The sequence below is a fragment of the Myotis daubentonii genome, chromosome 2, assembly GCF_963259705.1.
Source record: "Myotis daubentonii chromosome 2, mMyoDau2.1, whole genome shotgun sequence".
Taxonomy (NCBI): domain Eukaryota; kingdom Metazoa; phylum Chordata; class Mammalia; order Chiroptera; family Vespertilionidae; genus Myotis; species Myotis daubentonii.
The window spans coordinates 55,745,471-55,765,315 of NC_081841.1; the positions used below are offsets into that span (position 1 = coordinate 55,745,471).

Below are 19,845 nucleotides of genomic sequence, written 5' to 3' on the forward strand. Positions count from 1 at the left end.
GTCTCTTGCTGGTAGCCAATGCAAGTACCCTAGTAGGAAAAAAACAAAAAATGAGGGAAATTTTGTGAACTGATAGCAGAAATATTAGAAAGCTCTCCATATGCTAACTAAGAAGCTTAAGTTTTATAATGAGGGCAAAAAAGAGTGATTGAAAGAATTAAAATTAATGTTTCAGTTACAAAACTCCATTTCACTCTAAAAAAAAAATTTATTAACATAATATCAGTCTTCTCTTCCTACCAAATTCCACTACCTCACTCTAGTGAATCATCTTCATGTATTTGTGCTGCCTCCCTCAACCCAGGTTCAGCTTGGTTCTGGAACAATAACATCATTTCGCTGTGATAAGAAGTAAAGATGTCAGTGTCCATCCTCTGTTCTGGTCCTCAACCACCTATTCATGTGCATCACAGCCTTGAATCTTTTGTTTCCCTTGCCCATATAACTCTGAAGATCTAGTAGTCCAATGTATAAGTTATAAGACACCGATAGTGTTACTGTGGCAAATTGGAATGCAGGAAAATTTGTCTAGTATCTAAGGCTTGTCTTTAGTTTCATGTCACACTAGACAGGAGAACACCCTTTTGTAATTCTATACCAATCTTTAGAATGGGAAGATAATATGATTTTCTAACGCTTTTTTACCTGTGTTCAAGGAGTAACTTAATTATTGTTCCCCTTAGATCTCTACAAGGGGAAGAAATTGCAGAAATCTATCTCATTTTTCTATATTTCTACAATTCCCGCTCAATGTTAGTGGAAGACACTAAACATCACCAAACATAGAGATCTTATTCAGAACCACTAAATCCTCTAACCTATTCCTCAACTCTCTTATCCCCTGAAAAAAGAAATTTATAAATACTCTAAGGATGAGAAATTTTGTTCTTACTCATTACTCTGAATAAAATATTTATTGTCTGGAATATTTCATTAACCTAAATGCTTGATGCATTTCAAACTCAAACCCATTAATGCATTCCTTTTTCTCCTCTCCTCAACTTTTACCTAAGCCAAAATTAATTAACTTCCATTTAACTGAGAGGCAGATCAAGAGTTTCAGAGAAATACATAGTATGGGGTAAATGTCCGTTCAAAAATATTGTCCACAACACATTGAGGAGAGTTAATCACATCTGGACTTTAGAAAAATGATTCTTATTCTGATTGCATTGATTTTAAAATACTGAATGGGAGAAGCAAAGATATATGTTAAGCATATGTTAATATGATTCTGCAATATTTCAGCTGTGATGTAAAGACACCAAGAGTAAAAGTAGTTTTGTGAGTGAGAGAATAAAAGGAACAAATTAAAAAGATAACGGAAATGGCAAGACATGCTGACAACTGAAAATCTACACTAATAAAAGAGAAACATGGTAATTGGCGTATGACCGCTACCCTTTTCATTGGCTAATCAGCGAGATATGCAAATTAACTGTCAGCCAAGATGGCAGCCGGCAGCCAGGCAGCTTGAAACTAACATGAGGCTTGCTTGCCTCAGTGACGGAGGATCGTTGGAGGAAACCAACGTTCCCCGCCTGCGGCTGCAGGCCTCTGAGTGGGTAGTTTAAGAAATATTGTAACAAATACCGCCGGACTTCAGCCAGGAGATTCGCAACATTGTAAGCAAAGGCCAGAAACCTACTTTCAGCTGCGGAGGCCTAAGAGCTGGACCCAAGCCTCAAGGTAAAGCTGGCCCAGAATAAAAAAGAAAAAAAGAAAAAAAGGAGCGGTTGGGAACTTCAGTCACTCCCAGCCTGAAAACAGCCCTCAGCCCCTCACCCAGACTGGCCAGGCACCCCAGTGTGGACCCCCACCCTGATCCAGGACACCCTTCAGGGCAAACCAGCTGGCCCCACCCATGCACCAGGCCTCTACCCTATATAGTAAAAGGGTAATATGCCTCCTGGCACCGGGATCAGCGTGACAGGGGGCAGCGCCCAAACCCCCTGATCGCCCTGCGGCTCTGTGTGTGACAGGGGGCGGGGCCCCAACTCCCTGAGCAGCCCTGCTCTGTGCCTGATAGGGGGGAGCTCTCCAACGCCCCCCCCCCTCCACGGGCCCTGCTCTGTGTGTGATGGGGTAGAGCCATAACCTCCCCATCGGCCCTGCCCTGAGTGTGACAGGGATCGGTGCCCCAACCCCCCAATTGGCCCTACCCTGAGCGTGACTGAGGATGGCATCACAACCTCCCAATCTGCCCTGCTCTGTGCATGATGGGGTGGCGCCCCAACTCCCCAATCGGCCCTGCTCTGAGCCTGACCAGGGGCTGCACAGAGGGATTGGGCCTGCCCTCTGCCACCCGGGAGCAGGCCTAAGCCAGCAGGTCGTTATCTCCCGAGGGGTCCCAGACTGCGAGAGGGCACAGGCCTGGCTGAGGGACCCCCCCCCCTCCTCCCTGAGTGCACAAATTTTTGTGCACCGGGCCTCTAGTAAGAATTATAAAACAACAATAAACAATGTTTTTAAATGAGACTATTTGTGTGTCACAAATTTTGAAGTAAATACATACAATGAGGAGTGAAAATATGTCATTGTCAAATGTGTTTAGAAAGAAATAATGGAAAAAAATAAATAAGAAAAATTCAATATCAAGGCTCTAGTCTATAATGCTTTGATAGGAAAAGAGCTCTCAAAACATAGAGAAAACTGAAACTATAGATGTACCACTGTTCTGTAATCCTGTCATCTGCTTATGGGCACTTAGGCTGTTTCCAAATCTCAGTTATTGTAAATTGTGCTGCTATGAATATAGGGTGCATATATTCTTTCTTATTTGTGCTTCTGATTTCTTGGGATATATTCTTAGAAGTGGGATTACTGGGTCAAATGGGAGCTCCATATTTAATTTTTTGAGGAAACAAAGCAGATAGTTAAAGGACATTAGGGTTTTCATGGTCAAAGGAAATTAATTAACCTGAGTACATAATTCCACATTTCTGCTTGAAAGCTGGGGGGAAATTTCTTTTTAGCACTAGTATAACCTAAAAAGCATGAAAATGTATGGCATACATATTCTAACAGAAGTAAAGTATAGCCAAGGGTAATATTAACTTTATAAAATACATATATTTGAAATACATTTCTTGTGAGGAATACCTCAAAAAATTGGATTATAACACATTTTAATGAATCTTTAAGAGCATCTATCCAGAGAAACTCTGAGAAACTCCACTGGATAAATTGAAACAGAATAAACTATGTGATTCATTGTCAGTTTAATTAAAAATACACATGTAAATTATAATGCAAGGATTTTCTTAACAAAGGCCAGTGTTAGTTTTTTTAGAGACTTTTCTGCTAGAAGCATTTCTGGAATTAGGAAGTAGGGGAAAGCCAGAATAGTAACTCCAAAGCAACTTCTAGGAAGTAGGGGGAAGTAAGAATAGTAGATCCAAAGCAATTTTAGAACTTACTTTCATAGATGTTTATAATATAATATGTCAAACCGACACGAATTACAGTTAAATTGTAATCAGAAGCAGCAGAGCAAATATGTGATTTAAATATAAACAGTCAGTTTATGTGACACAAAAAGGTAATCAAACATTGGCATGTATGATAAGCTTACTTCCCCGCTGAGCTAGGAATCACTCTCTGATTTACTTCTCTTGAGGTGAGAAGATGACCAGGACTCTGGATTTCATCATATAAAGTCTTATTATTTGAAGCAGAATGAGCAAAAGACAGTAATCAAGGATGAAAAACCAAACTACAGTAACAACCTTCATCTTGCTGGGACTGACCGATGACACTCCACTGAAAATATTGCTTTCTCTCTTTCTATTTCTTTCCTACATGTTGAGTATCTCTGGAAACCTAACCATCATCACCCTCACTCTGATTGATTCCCACCTAAAAACACCGATGTATCTGTTCCTTCAAAATTTCTCCTTCTTAGAAATTTCTTTCACAACCGCTTGTGTTCCCAGATTCCTATTTAGCATATTATCTGGGGACAAGTCCATTACCTATAATGCTTGTTTCAGTCAACTCTTGTTTACAGACTTCTTTGGAGTAACGGAATTTTTTCTTCTGGCTGCCATGTCCTATGATCGCTACGTGGCCATCTGCAAACCCCTGCATTACACCACCATCATGAACAGCAGAGTCTGCAAGAACATCATTTTCTCCTGTTGGGTAGCAGCACTGATCACCATTCTCCCACCATTTAGTCTGGGTTTGGGCCTGGAATTCTGTGATTCGAACGTCATTGATCATTTCCTCTGTGATGCATCTCCTATCCTGAAGATCTCTTGCTCAGACACCTGGTTGATAGAACAGATGGTTATCGTGTGTGCTGTGTTGACATTCATCATGACCCTCATATGTGTGGTTCTTTCCTACATTTATATCATCAGGACTGTTCTAAGGTTTCCCTCTGCCCAGCAAAGGAAAAGGGCCTTTTCCACATGTTCTTCCCACATGATTGTGGTTTCCATTACTTATGGAAGCTGCATCTTCATTTATATCAAACCTTCAGCCAAGGATGAGGTAGTTATAAATAAAGGGACTACACTCCTTATTACTTCCATTTCACCCATGTTGAACCCCTTTATTTACACCCTGAGAAACAAGCAAGTGAAACAAGCTTTCCATGACTCAATTAAAAAGATTGCATTCCTCTTAAAGATAAAGAGGAAAATGGAGGGAATCCAATTAAAAGGAAGGATAAATAGGCAGAAAACCCAAAGATTCTAATATTATTTGTCTCTGCATGACTTATTCTCCAGTCATATCGGCATTCTCACTTTGTTTTTAGACTTGTTTACTGTGAATCCTGACTATTCAATTGTTTACTCCCCACAAAACTAAGTTCTAAGGTATTTATGCTTACTATCTGGCAGAAATTTCTGTTTTTGCCAAACATTTTGGTTGCTATCCCTGAGAACACAGTAGTACACATTTTCTGCTATATTTGTACATTATTAGATGTGACCAAGTAGCCTATATTATAGCTAACAGAATGGGTGTGGAAGCGATGTGCACTGTTTCTAGTCCTATGCTATGCAAATGTTCAATAGTTAATCCACTTTCCCTGTTCCGCACCTACTGGCCAGATGTCCACATTTCAATACCCTTGTAAGTTTCATGTCAATAATGAATGAGCTTGATCTTCCATCTCTAGTATAGTCTTCACCCAAACGACAGGCTATCACAGCAAGATTGATAAAGCTTCTCCTCTACTTCAACTCCAGTCAGTTGTCATCTGATTTGACAGGTAAAGTATCACAGAACCATTCCTGCCACTTACTAAGGGAGCAATACTCACATTTATTTCTAATGTGTCTATGAGTACAATTATGACCCATCCTCAAAGATTGTTATAAATATATTATGTTAACATTTTTTAATATGCTTATATTTTTATTTTTTAAATTATTGATTTCAGAGATAGGAAAGGAGATGCAGAGAGAGAAACGTCAATGATGAGAGAGAATCATTGATTGGCTGGGAGTTGAGCCTGCAACCAGACATGTGTCCTTGAGCAGAATTGAATCCGGAATCCTTCAGTCAGCAGGCTGATTCTCTATGCACTGAGCCAAACCAGCTAAGGCTAGCTATTTAATATTTTTCAATTTCTGTCTAAAATAACCAGTGTTTACATTACCCTTTCTACTTTCTGATGAGTCTATCACTTTGAGAACATTATGGTTGAAAAAATAGCTATGTAATATTTTGTTTTTCTTGACCTTTTATGTACTTTGGTAGAAGTAAACTATGTAAATTTTATCAGAATAAGTATATTCAATATACCCCACAAAAAATATTGTTCCCTCTGTCAATCCCTGTCAGATTCCATGAGCTTAACTAAGGGAGTAAATTTAGCCCTCGGGTACAAAAAAAATGCTATTTTATATCTCAATACCCAATATATCTGAATTATTACAGGCTAGGACAAATGGAATAAATCTGAAAATGTGAATGCGGAGCTAAAGTAGCTTTCTCACACCCAACAATTAATATTTCACTATTAATTCTTTGGTGGCATCTTAATAAATAACCGATTTTCATATTATTCCCAACAAGGGTGTTCTTGTGGAGGTCGTTCACATACAAAACTTCAAATAAATACCTTGCAGCCATTTTAATGAAGAGTTTTTAAAATATGCAAAAACATAAAATATTTTAAAAAGTAATGAAGCATTCATAAATTAAGAACTATACCAAGGAATTTTTTATGCTAAAGCTTATGTTTAGTTTCCTGTGTTTATAAAGCTAAAATATAGAATTTTATGTTTTACTTTTATAACTTAATCCTATATTTTAAATATTCTTAATAAATATGCTCTTGGATATTCAAAATGTGTGGGTGTACATATTCAAAGTACTAGCAAGAACTATCTCTATACTATGTATGATTTTACATGTATTTTCTTTGTTATTATCAGATTTATTGTTTTACAATTAAAATTATGTATTTATAAAAATTGATAAATAGGGGAAATCACTCCCTATTAATTTTAAAAGACCTATGGTGATATAGTTTGCATATCTTCTGTTTCTGATGCTTATTTCTACATCACTTCCCAAGAAGACAGCCCCCACTGCTGCCTTTAGGATATTTCTTACCCCTACAGATATTTATAAACTAGATTTATTGGTGACTTTGGAATCAGAGTCACCAAAGATATGAGTATTTATTTACTTATTTACAGACTGAGTGCATTTTTAAATGTGCTAGTGTGCCAAAGGCATCATATCATCAGGTTCTCTAAAAAATCAAAAAGGGGTCCTAACACTCTAGCATTTTTCCTCTTTTTTTCATTTTTTTAATTAAATTTATTGGGTTAACAGTAGTTAATAAGATTGTATAGGTTTCAAGAGTACATTTCTATAAAACGTAATATGTATGTTGCTTGGTCTGCCCACCACCCAAAGGCAAATCATTTCCCATCACCATATTTAGTATTTGTCCCTTTACTACCCCACCCCCACCTCCTTTCCCACTGGTAACCACCATACAGTTGTCTGTGTCTATGAGTTTTTGTTTGTTTGTCTGGTTTGTTCACTTGTTGCTTTCAGTTCTATATTCCACATATGAGTGAAATCTTATGGTACTTGACTCTGTCTAACTTATTTTGCTTAGCATGATATTCTGGACATACATTTCTGTTGTCACAAATGGCAGTATTTCATCTTTCCCTATGCCTGAGTAGTAAGTAATCCATGGTGTATATGTACCACATCATCTTTATCCAATCATCTCTCAAAAATATACTTTGGTTGTTTCAATGTCTTGGCCATCATGAATAATGCTGCAATGAACATGGGGGTGCATATGTCATTGCAAACAAATGCTTTCAAGTTTTTAGGATAGGTATCCAGAAGAAGAAATTCTGGATCATACGGTAACTCTACACTTAATTTTTGAGAAAATGCACTGTTTTTCCATTGTGGCTATACCAGTTTACATTCAGCGGTGAGCAAAGCTTCCTTTTTCTACACAACCTCAACAACTCTTGTTATTACTTGCCTGTGATAATAACCATTCTAACAGATGGCTATTGTGTGAGGTGGTTCCTCATTGTAGTTTTGATTTGCATTTCCCTGATAACTAGTGAAGTTGAACATATTTTCATATACCTGTTGGTCATTAGTATGTCTGCTTAGAAGAAATGTCTGTCAGGTTCTCTGCCCATTTTATAATTGGATTATTTGTTTGTTCGTTTGTTTAGCATTTTACTTAAAGGGAGTACAAGAAAATATTGTTTAGATTTAAAGTGAGATCAAGACCTTATTGATAAAGTCTCTAAAATATTTTAGAGACAGAGAAATCTTGCCTGCGAGGTTGAGTAAGGGTTCAAAAAAATATGTGACTGGAAGTGTACCTACCTATCTCCGCTGACACATTTCTGGTCAGCTGTTGTAACCCTGGGGAACTTGGGGATTAAGTGACTATCTGAGGCTATGATTCTCAGAAGAGTAAGTATTTTCTTTGTTCTTTATTACCTACATAAATTATACAATGATGTTTTGCTTCTGAAATCTAAGGTGATGTGATGTTTTGTTTAAAATTCCTTTCTAAATTAAGACAAGTAATTGTTGTTATTATTGTTGTCAATCCCCGCCTGTGGACATTGTTTTTCAAAGGGATTAGAAGGAGGAGGTACAGAAGAACAAGAGACATATGAAAACATGCTCAATGTCACTAATCATCAGAGAGATGAAAATCAAAACAACAATGAGGTACCATCTCACTTCTGTCAGACTGGCTATCATCAACAAATCAACAAATGACAAGCGCTGACGAGGATGCAGAGTAAAAGGAACCCTTGTGCACTGCTGGTGGGAATGCAGACTGGTGTAGCCACTGTGGAGAACAGTATGGAGTTTCCTCATAAAATGAAAAATGGAACTCCCATTTGAGCCATATCTCCCACTTCTAGGAATATATTCCAAGAAATCAGAAAGACCAATTAGTAAGGATATATGCACCCCTATGTTTGTAGCAGCACAATTTACAATAGCTTTGATTTGGAAACAGCCTAAATACCCACCAGCAGATGGGTGGATTAGAACACTGTGGAAAAAGAAAACACCAAGATGGCGGCATAGGTTAACGCCGGAGATTGCTGCCCTCGAACAACCACTTCAGAGATATAACTAAAGGACAGAACGGACATCATCCAGAACCACAGGAAGGCTGGCTGAGTGGAAATTCTACAACTAGGAGGAAAGAGAATATCATACCCAGACTCAGAGGAGGCGCAGTGCTGAAGTGAAATACTCAGGTGCGGAGTGCACGTGGAGCGGGCTGGCGGCGGAGGGCGGGGTTGTTGTTTTCAATCGGGAGGGAGTTTCAGACTCTGAGCTCCAGATCCAGGCGAGTCTCTGGGGACAAAGACTCAAATGGGAGAAGCCATAACTGCTTGCTCTGCCCACCCTGTAGATCCCCGGGGACCCACCCCGCCCAAGCCCTACACAGAACCATTTGCCGGATTGCCTCAGGCAAACACTAGATTAGCACCGCCCTAGAGATCCAGCACAGAAGCCCTCCCACTGCAGACACAGCGGACTCTCATAGCCAGTTAGCCTGGAGATCAAATCACCCCCGGTATTGCTGACATCAATCAAGGCTTAAAGGCAACAAGACTGCACACAAAGACCACTAGGGGGTGTACCAAGAAAGCATAAAAAATGCGGAGACAAAGAAACAGGACAAAACTGTCAATGGAGGATATTGAGTTCAGAACCACACTTTTAAGGTCTCTTAAGAGCTGTCTAGAAGCTGCCGATAAACTTAGTAAGGCGCTCGAAAAGACTGGTGAGACCGCCAATAAATGTAGTGAGATCCTCAAGAAATCTAATGAGACCCTCGATGTTGTGATAAAGAACCAACTAGAAATTAAGCATACACTGACTGAAATAAAGAATATTATACAGACACCCAACAGCAGACCAGAGGAGTGCAAGAATCAAGTCAAAGATTCAAAACGCGAAGAAGCAAAAAACACCCAACCGGAAAAGCAAAATGAAAAAAGAATCCGAAAATACGAAGATAGTGTAAGGAGCCTCTGGGACAGCTTCAAGCGTACCAACATCAGAATTATAGGGGTGCCAGAAGATGAGAGAGAGCAAGATATTGAAAACCTATTTGAATAAATAATGACAGAAAACTTCCCCCACCTGGTGAAAGAAATAGACTTACAGGTCCAGGAAGTGCAGAGAACCCCAAACAAAAGGAATCCAAAGAGGACCACACCAAGACACATCATAATTAAAATGCCAAGAGCAAAAGACAAAGAGAGAATCTTAAAAGCAGCAAGAGAAAGAAACCCAGTTACCTACAAGGGAATACCCATACGACTGTCAGCTGATTTCTCAACAGAAACTTTGCAGGCCAGAAGGGAGTGGCAAGAAATATTCAAAGTGATGAATACCAAGAACCTACAACCAAGATTACTTTATCCAGCAAAGCTATCATTCAGAACTGAAGGTCAGATAGAGAGCTTCACAGATAAGGAAAAGCTAAAGGAGTTCATCACCACCAAACCAGTATTATATGAAATGCTGAAAGGTATCCTTTAAGAAGAGGAAGAAGAAGAAAAAGGTAAAGATACAAATTATGAACAACAAATATGCATCTATCAACAAGTGAATCTAAGAATCAAGTGAATAAATAATCTGGTGATCATAATAGAATCAGGGACATAGAAAGGGAATGGACTGCCTATTCTTGGGGGGGAAAGGGGTGTGGGAGATGCGGAAGGAGATTGGACAAAAATCGTGCACCTATGGATGAGGACAGTGGGTGGAGAGTGAGGGCGGAGGGTGGGGCGGGAGCTGGGAGGAGGGGAGTTATGGGGGGGAAAAAAAGAGGAACAAATGTAATAATCTGAACAATAAAGATTTAATTTAAAAAAAAAAAAGAACACTGTGGTATATCTACGCTGTGGAATACTCTGCTTCTATAAAAAGGAAGGAACTCCTGCCATTTACAGCAGCATGGATGGGCCTGGAGAGCATTATGCTAAGCAAAATAAGTAGTTGGAGAAAGATAAATATCACATGATCTCACTCTTTTGTGGAATATAATGAACGACATAAACTGATGAACAAAAACAGATCCAGAGACAGAGACGCATTGTCAGACCGTCAAACCTCAGAGGGAATGCAGGGGACGGTGGGGGGAAGGGAGAGAGATCAACCAAATGACTTGGAGACATGCATATAAGCATAACCAATGGACACAGACACTATGGGGGTGAGGGCATGAGCAGGTGAGGGAGGGCAATGGGGGAATAAGGATACATATGTAATACCTTAATCAATCAATCAATAATTCAATAAATTAATAGAAGGGAGGGAAGGAGAGGAATTGGGGGAGAGAGAGAGAAACATCAATGAGAGAGGTACATAGACGGGTTGCCTCCAGCACATACCCTGATCAGGGGTAGGGAGTGAACCTGAAACCCAGGTAAGTGCCCTTGACCAGGAATGGAACCAGAGACCCCTCAGTGTGGGCCTACATTCAAACCAGTGAGCCACAACATGCTGCCCAAGGTAAGGCAAGTAATATTTAAGTAATTAAATATACATATTAAAATAAATTGACACCTGCTTGTGGATTCGTACAATTAAAGATATCTCAATGTAGCATGGTTTTTTAACATCCAGAAGCATCCTGTGTCAAAATGTTATTCATACCTAAAAATATATCTCTAAAGAGGGAAACACATATATTATAGGTGTGTGTATATATGTGTGTACACAAACATAGGCATACACTTTCCTCTATAACATAACATATTTGTTAATGTTCCAATAGTTTCTTCCCCTACTCATTTTGTAAATTGAACAAGAATCATCTCTGCAAGAGAGCTAGATATGGGGCCCTTACACTTTACTATCAATTAGTTTGTCAGAGTTGGTCTCTTTGTATCTAGGCTAGGAATAAACATGGATCAAGGACAAAATATTTTTGTAATAAGGAACACTGTTCTGCAAACAGTGTGCCCATAGAGAAAAGTGAGTTAAGAAGAGATGAACTGAGAAGAGGTTACCAGGCTTCAAATATATTTCATTTCTATAACGCAGTATATAGCTACTGTGGTTGGTTTTTCTCTGGTCTTAAAATACTGCCTCTCAGCTGGGCTGGCATGGCTCAATAGTTGAATGATGGCCAATGAACTAGGAGGTCACAGATTCCTAATCAGGGGACATGCCTGGGTTGTAGGATCAATCCCCAGTGTGGGGTGTTGGAAGCAGCCTGATGATTCTCTCTCACCATGGATGTTTCTATCACTCTTTCCCTCTCCCTTCCTCTCAGATGTCAATAAAAAAAAAAAAACTTAAGAAAAATAGTAGATGTTGACAAAATGGCGGCAGAATAGACAGATGTGTCCTGAGGCTTGTCCCGGAGCAGATAGAATGAGCAGCTGAAAGAAATAACATCCACCCCGAATTGGTGAAGGAGACTCACCTGGTGAGACAATTTGCAGCCAGAAAGGGCACAGGACCCCTGGAGAAAGGTAAAATCAAGGATCTGGGCAGGAGTGATCTGCCAGATCTCTGAGCCCAGAGGGTCAGCGGGAAACCGCACAGCACTGGGCCACGTCCCCTGGGACAAGCACAGTGTCTGACTGTGGAAAGGAGGTCCACAGGACTGCTGGTGGCAGGGGATTCTAGATCTGGGTCCACAGTCAAGAAAGACTGAGCCCAGAGTGTACATCCTGAAGGGGTGACAAAAACCACGCAATGCCAGCAGGAGAAAAGCTTGCATAGGCACAGTCTTTCCTGTCTCTGTGGCCTGTGCTTTTCTTCACTGAACCTAGTTCATAGGACCTTCCAGATACGGACACTCACCCATGGCTGAGGTGCAGGAGAAGGTGCAAACTTGTGGAGTCTGGGGAGAGACTGGGGAGAGGAGAGGGTCCAGGAGAAGTGGCAGTGAGTCTGGTGCTGAGTCATACCTGAGCCCGGGACCTGGGCAGCCATTTTCTCCCGAAGAGTTAACCCCTCCCTCCAGTCTCCAGGCAACCAATAGAGCCACACTCAGAATACACCCTGAATGGTACAAAGTATTAAAAAAATAACATCTGAATAGTACCCTAGAGTTCACAGGGACTGACCTAAAGAAAGGCCTTCAGTCCCAGCAACAGGAAACAGAGAAACTGCAGACAGTACCCAAGAATGGGATCTTAAGCCAGCCCAAGGAACGACTCTTCACTTTTTCATTTTTATTTTTATTTTATTTTATTATTATTTGCTATCCCTTTTTTCTTTATTTTCCTTTTTTGTTTGTTGCCTTATTTTCTATTTCTTTTCACATTATTTTTCCATCGTTCTATTTTATTTTATTTGCTACTTTTTATACCATTTTTTAATCATTTTTGTTAAATATATTAATATTATTTTCTTCTCATTCTCTTTCTTCTTATCCACTCATCCCCTTTCTACTTCTTCTATATTGACCTGAGGTCCACCCCATATTCATCCAATTCTTAACCTTATTTTCTGTATATAAGCTCAGCCTCTACAGATTCTGCCCTCACCCCCTCTTTGCTGGGTGTTGGTGTTTGCATTTTTTTTGTTTTATCTGTTTGTTCTGTGGTGTTCTCTCTCTCTCTCTCTCTCCATATATATATATATATATATATATATATATATATATATATATATATATATATATATAAATATATATTCTCTTTTTTCTTTTATCTCCTATCTTTTCTTCTCTCTTTGATATCATTTGTGCACTCTTTTCTCTCCCCTAATTTTCTTTTCTCAAGTGGTCACTTATGCCGGGGTTATCAGGGTCAAGAGTACATTCATGTTTTGTTCCCTTTGTGTAGTGTTTTGTCAAAGTGAATTTTATCCTGTCAGGCCAATGTGCTAAAGAGGGAACTACATAATCTGGCACCTGGAGAGGAAACACCCCAGACCCAACTACAGAGGCAGGAAGAAGGCAGCAGTGAGGGAGAGAGCATGAGTGAGTGAGAGAGCAAAAGAGGAGTGTGTGGTCATGTGGGGTGTGTGTGTGTGTGTGTGTGTGTGTGTGTGTGTGTGTGTGTGACAGTTAGATCCCGCAGGACTTTCAGGGGCAGGCTAACCGGGCTCATCTAACTAGGCAGCTTCTGCTACCATTGCAAACAGTACCAGGAGGATGGCACTTCCTCAGAGGCCTACCCTTTTTGAAGGGGAGAGCTGCTGTAACTGGGGGCCCAGCCTCACCTCCACCCAGGATGCCCTCAGATAACACCTGGGACTCTACTGTGACCCCTGCCAGGAGCCTGCTACCTCAGCTGCAGTCCCACAGTCACCAAGTCTTTAGCCACCCCAGGTGCAGGCTTCCACCCAGAGTGCCCTCAGATAACACCTGGAACTCTACAGCCACCCCTGCTACCTTGGCTGTGTTCGCACAGTCACCGAATCTACAGCCACCTCGGTCACAGGCTCCTGTGTGTTCTGATGCATGCTCCCCTCTGACCAGCCAAATGCTTTAGCACAGGGTATTGTGACCACATGAGCAGCAGACACATGAAAAGCCCACTCCTGTCCAAGGAGCAGCAGCCCCATGAGCAGCCAGCCCCAGGCCAAAGAGCAGCAGCCTCATGTGACCTGCTCCTGTCCAAGGAGCAGCAGCTATGTGAGCAACCCACTCCCCCATATGAGGAACAGCAACCACGCTAGCAGCCCACCCCCGTCTGAGGAGCAGCAACCACAGGAGCAGCCCACCCACAACTGAGAAGTGATAGCACCATGCAGCCTGCCCCCATTTGAGGAGCAGCAGCCACCTGAGCAGACCGCCCACGTATGAGGAGCAGAAGCCCTGCACAGCCCACACCAGTCCAAGGAGCAGCAGTGACATGCAGCCCGTACCCGTCCAATGAGCAGCAACAGGGTGAACATCCCACCCACATCCGGGGAGCTGCAGCCACATGTGTAACTCATTCCCATCCGAGGAGCAGCAGCCACTTAAGCAGCCCATCCCCAGTCTGAGGAGCAGCAGCCATGCTAGCAGCCCACCCCAGTCTGAGGATTCACAGCTGTACTTGCAGCCTGCCCCCATACGAGGAACAGCAACCCTGCGAGCAACCTGCCCCTGTCCAAGGAAAAGCAGCCTCACGAGCAGCCGCCCACAGCCCACCATCTTCTGAGGAACAGCAGCTGTGCTAGCAGCCTCCCCCCAACAGCCAAAGGAGCCACTACTACTGCGAACAGCACCCACCAGAGGAACCGCTGCCAACTGAGGAGCAACTGCAACCCAAGGAGTCACTGACACCCAAGGAGCAGCCCTTGCATGACTCGACATCTAGATTAGTCAGTGAGATCAAAAATGGGTAGAGGAAGAAACCCCAAAAGGAAAGAAAAGACAGAATCGCCTGAAAAGCAGCTAAGTGTAACAGAGGCATGCAAGATGTCAGAAGAAGAATTCAGAATAAGGGTCGCACAGTTTATAAACCGGATGAATGAAAAAATCAACAATGTATGTAAGAATAAAGAAGAAATGAAGAGTGCTATAGCTGCAATACAAAACCCTATGGAAAGTTTCAACACTAGACTAGGAGAAGAAGAGGACCGATTTATCAAATTAGAAGTCAGGTAAGAAAACACATCCAAACTGAACTGCAATTGGAGAAGAGCCTAAGGGAGCTATGGGACAACATGAAAAGAAGCAACAAACGAATAATGGGGGTGTCAGAACAACAGGAAGAGGAACAAGGGTTAGAAAATCTATTTGAAGAAATAATGTCAGAAAACTTCCCTGAGGTGAGGAAGAAAAAAGTCACACAAGCACAGATAGTCCCAAACAAGATGAACCCGAAAAGACCCACACCAAGACACATCATAATTACCATGGCAAATAGTCAGGAAAAAGAGAGAATCTTAAAGGCTACAAGAGAGATAGAAAGTTACATACAAGGTTTCTCCCAATAGATTATCAAATGATTTCTCAACAGATACACATCAGGCCACAAAAGAATGGAAGGAAATTTACAAAGTGATGCAAAGCAAGGGACTTAATCCAAGAATACTCTATCCAGCAAGGCTATCATTCAAAATTGAAGGGTAAATATGGAGCTTCACAGACCAAAAAAAAAGACTAAGGGACTTTATCACTACCAAACCAGCAATGAAGAAATGCTAAAGGGACTGGTATAAAAAGAAGAAATAATAAGAAGGAACATAGGCACAAAAAATAAAAATGGTTACAAACAAGTACCTATCAATAATAACTTTAAATGTAAACGAACTAAATGCTCTAAGCAAAAGATATCGAGTGGCTGAATGGATAAAAAAAACATGACCCATATATGGCCTGTCTAAAAGAGACACACCTCAGAACAAGGGACTCACACAGACTGAAAGTGAAAGGATGGAAAAAATATCTTTCAGGCAAATGGAAATGAAAAAAAAAAAAAAAAGCTGGAGTAGCAATACTTATATCTGACAAAATAGACCTCATAGTGAAGGCCATAACAAGAGATAAGGAAGGCCACTTCATAATACTAAAGGAATTGATACAACAAGAGGATATAACCCTGATAAACATATATTCACCCAGTGCAGGAGTACCCAAATACATAAAAAAAACTCCTAGAAGATATCAAGGGAGAGATTGACAACAATGCAATCACAGTATGGGATTTTAATACACCACTGAAATCACTGGATAAATCTTCTAGACAAAAATTCAGCAAAGAAACAACAATCCTAAAGGACTCACTAGGTCAGGTGGACTTAATTGACATCTTCAGAACATTTCAAGCCAAAGCCACAGATTATACGTTCTTCTCAAGTGTACATAGGACATTTTCAAAAATATACCCTATATTGGGTCACAAGCAAAGTCTCCCCAAATTGAAGAAGGTTGAAATCATATCAAGCATCTTCTCAGACTACAATGGCATAATATTAGAAATGAAATGCAATAAAAACAATCCAAAAATTCAAACACTTGGAAGCTGAATAGCATGCTATTAAACAATGACTGGGTTACCAGAAAGATCAAAAAAGAAATTAAAACCATCCTGGAAACTAATGACAATAAAAACATAACAATACAAAATCAATGGGACACAATGAAAGCAGTCCTGAGAGGGAAGTTTATAGCTCTAGAGGCCTACTTCAAAAAACAATAAAAAATGGTAGTAAATCATCTAACTCTACAACTTAAAGAATTAGAAAGAGAGCAACAAGAAAAGCCCAGAGAGAGGAGAAGGAAGGGGATAATAAATACAGAGCAGAAACAAATGACATAGAGACCTAAAAAAAAAAAAAGTACAAAATATCAACGAAACCAAGAGCTGGTTCTTTGAAAGGATAAACAAGATTGATGAAACTATCGCCAGGCTCACCAAGAAGCAAAGAGATAGGACCCAAATAATCAAAATCAGAAATGAAAGAGGCGAAATAACAGACACCCCAGAAATACAAAGAATTGTTAAAAATATACTATGAACAACTCTATCCTAACAAACTAGACAACATGGAGGAAATAGACATATTTCTAGCAAAATACAACCTTCCAAAACTCAATCAGGAAGAATCTAAAAATCTCAATAGGCCAATAACTATGGAAGAAATTGAAGCAGTCATCAAAAAGCTTCCAGCAAACAAAAGCCCAGGGCCAAATGGCTTCACAGGGGAGTTTTACCAAACATTCAAGGAAGAACTAAAACATATCCTCCTTAGATTATTCCAAAAAATTAAAGAGGAAGGAACTCTTCCAAGCTCATTCTATAAAACAAGCATTACCCTAATACCAAACCAGACGAAGACAATACAATGAAAGAAAATTATAGGCCAATATCCCTCATGAACATAGATGGCAAAATCCTCAACAAAATTCTAGCAAATTGGATCCAGCACTACATCAGAAAGATCATACACCATGACCAAACAGGATTTATCCCGGGTATACAAGACTGGTAGAATATCCACAAATCAATAAGCATGATATATCACATAAACAAATTGAAAGATAAAAAATCACACAGTCATATCAATTGATGCAGAAAAAGCATTTGACAAAATCCAACATCCATTTTTGATAAAAGCTCTCAGCAAGGTGGGAATAGAAGGATCATACCTCAACATAATAGAAGCCATATATGACAAACCCACAGCCAACATTATACTCAATGTGCAAAAATTAAAACCATTTTCCCTAAGAACAGGAACAAGACAGGGATGTCCACTCTCACCACTACTGTTTGACATAGTTCTGGAAGTACTAGCCATTGCGATCAGACAAGAAGAAATAAAAAGCATCCGAATTGGAAAAGAAGAGGTAAAACTGTCCTTATTGGCAGATGATATGATACTGTACTTAGAAAACCCTAAAGACTCAATCAAAAAATTATTAGACTTAATAAATGAATTTAGCAATGTAGCAGGATACAAAATTAATGCCAAGAAATCTATGGCATTTCTATACATCAATAGTGAATTTACGGAAAGAGATACTGAAAAAGCAATCCCATTTCCCATCACACCAAAAAAATTAACATACCTAGGAATAAACTTAACTAAGGACATAAAAGACCTATATGCAAAAAACTACAGAACACTGAAAAAAAGAGATAGAGTAAGACATAAACTGATCGAAGAATATACCCTGTCCATGGATTGGTAGAATCAACATCATTAAAATGTCCATACTACCCAAAGCAATCTATAGATTCAATCTACTACCTATTAAAATACCAACAGCATATTTCACAGACCTAGAACGAACTTTCCAAAAATTCCTCTGGAATAAAAAAAGATCCCAAATAGCTGCAGCAAACCTGAAAAAGAAGAACAAAGTAGGTGGGATCTCAATACCAGATATCAAGCTGTATTACAAAGACACTGTTCTCAAAACAGCCTAGTACTGGCACAAGAACAGACATATAGATCAATGGAATAGAATAGAGAACCCAGAAATCGACCCAAACCACTAAGCTCAATTAATATTTGACAACGGAGTCAAGAACAAACAATGGAGTCAAGACAGTCTCTTCAATAAATGGTGTTATTAGCATTTGCAACAGCATGGATGGACTGGAGAGCATTATGCTAAGTGAAATAAGCCACTCAGAGAAAGATAAATATCACATGATCTCACTCATTTGTGGAATATAATGAACAACATAAACTGATGAACGAAAACAGAACCAGAGACAGAGAAGCATCGATCAGACCATCAAACCTCAGAGGGAAGGTAGGGGAGGGGAGGGATAAGGGGTAGAGATTAACCAAAGGACTTATATGCAACCATATAGGCCTAACCCATGGACACAGACAACAGGGTGGTGAGGGCATGAGTGGGGAGGTTGGGGGTAATGTGGGGATAAGGACACATATGTAATAACTTAATAAATAAATAAATAAATAAATAGTGTTGGGGAAATTGGGGAGATAAATGCAGAAAAATGAAAATAGACCACCAACTTACACCATACGCAAAAATAAACTCAAAATGGATAAAGGACTTGAACATAAGACGGGAAACCATAAAAATACTAGAGGAATCCACAGAAAGCAAAATCTCAGACATATGCCGAAGCAATTTCTTCACCAATACCAGTCCTAGGGCTATGAAAACTAAAGAGAAAATAAACAAATAGGACTACATCAAAATAAAAAGCTTTTGCACAGCAAAAGAAACCATCAACAAAACAAGAAAGTCCACTGCATGGGAGAACATACTTGCAAATCTTATCACCAATAAGGGTTTAATCTCCAACATTTACAGAGAACTCCTACAACTTAACAAAAGGAAGATAAACAACCCAATCCAAAAAAAAGGAAACGGACCTAAATAGATACTTTTTGAAAGAAGACATTCAGAAAGCCAAGAGACATAGGAAAACATGCTCAAAGTCACTAATTATCAGGGAGATTCAAATAAAAATGACAATGTGGTACCATCTCACACCTGTCAGAATGGCTATCATCAAAAACTCAACAAACAACAAGTGCTGGCAAGGATATGGAGAAAGAGGAACCCTTGTACACTGCTGATGGGAATGCAGACTGGTGCAGCCACTGTGGAGAACAGTATTGAATTTCCTCAAAAAACTAAAAATGGAACTCCCATTTGACCCAGTGATTCCCACTTCCAGGAATATATCCCAAGAATCTAGAAACACCAATAAGAATGGATATATGCACCCCTATGTTCATAGCTGCACAATTTACAATAGCTAAGATTTGGAAGCTGCCTAAGTGCCCATCAGCAGATGAGTGGATTAAAAAACTGTGGTACATCAACACAATGGGATACTACGCTGTGGTAAAAAAGAGGGAATTCTTACCATTTGTAACAGCATGTATGGAACTGGAGAGCATTATGCCAAGCGAAATAAGCCAGTCAGAGAAGGATAAATACCACATGATCTCACTCAT

The 19,845-nt window shown here is 39.9% G+C and overlaps 1 protein-coding gene across 1 annotated transcript; it reads left to right on the forward strand.

Annotated features, from left to right (window-relative positions):
* The first annotated feature begins 3,702 nt into the window (after positions 1-3,702).
* On the forward strand, positions 3,703-4,704 carry LOC132226550 (olfactory receptor 6C2-like). The gene has a single exon (XM_059681152.1). The coding sequence runs from the start codon at positions 3,703-3,705 to the stop codon at positions 4,702-4,704; it is 1,002 nt and encodes a 333-aa protein (XP_059537135.1).
* The last annotated feature ends 15,141 nt before the right edge of the window (positions 4,705-19,845 follow it).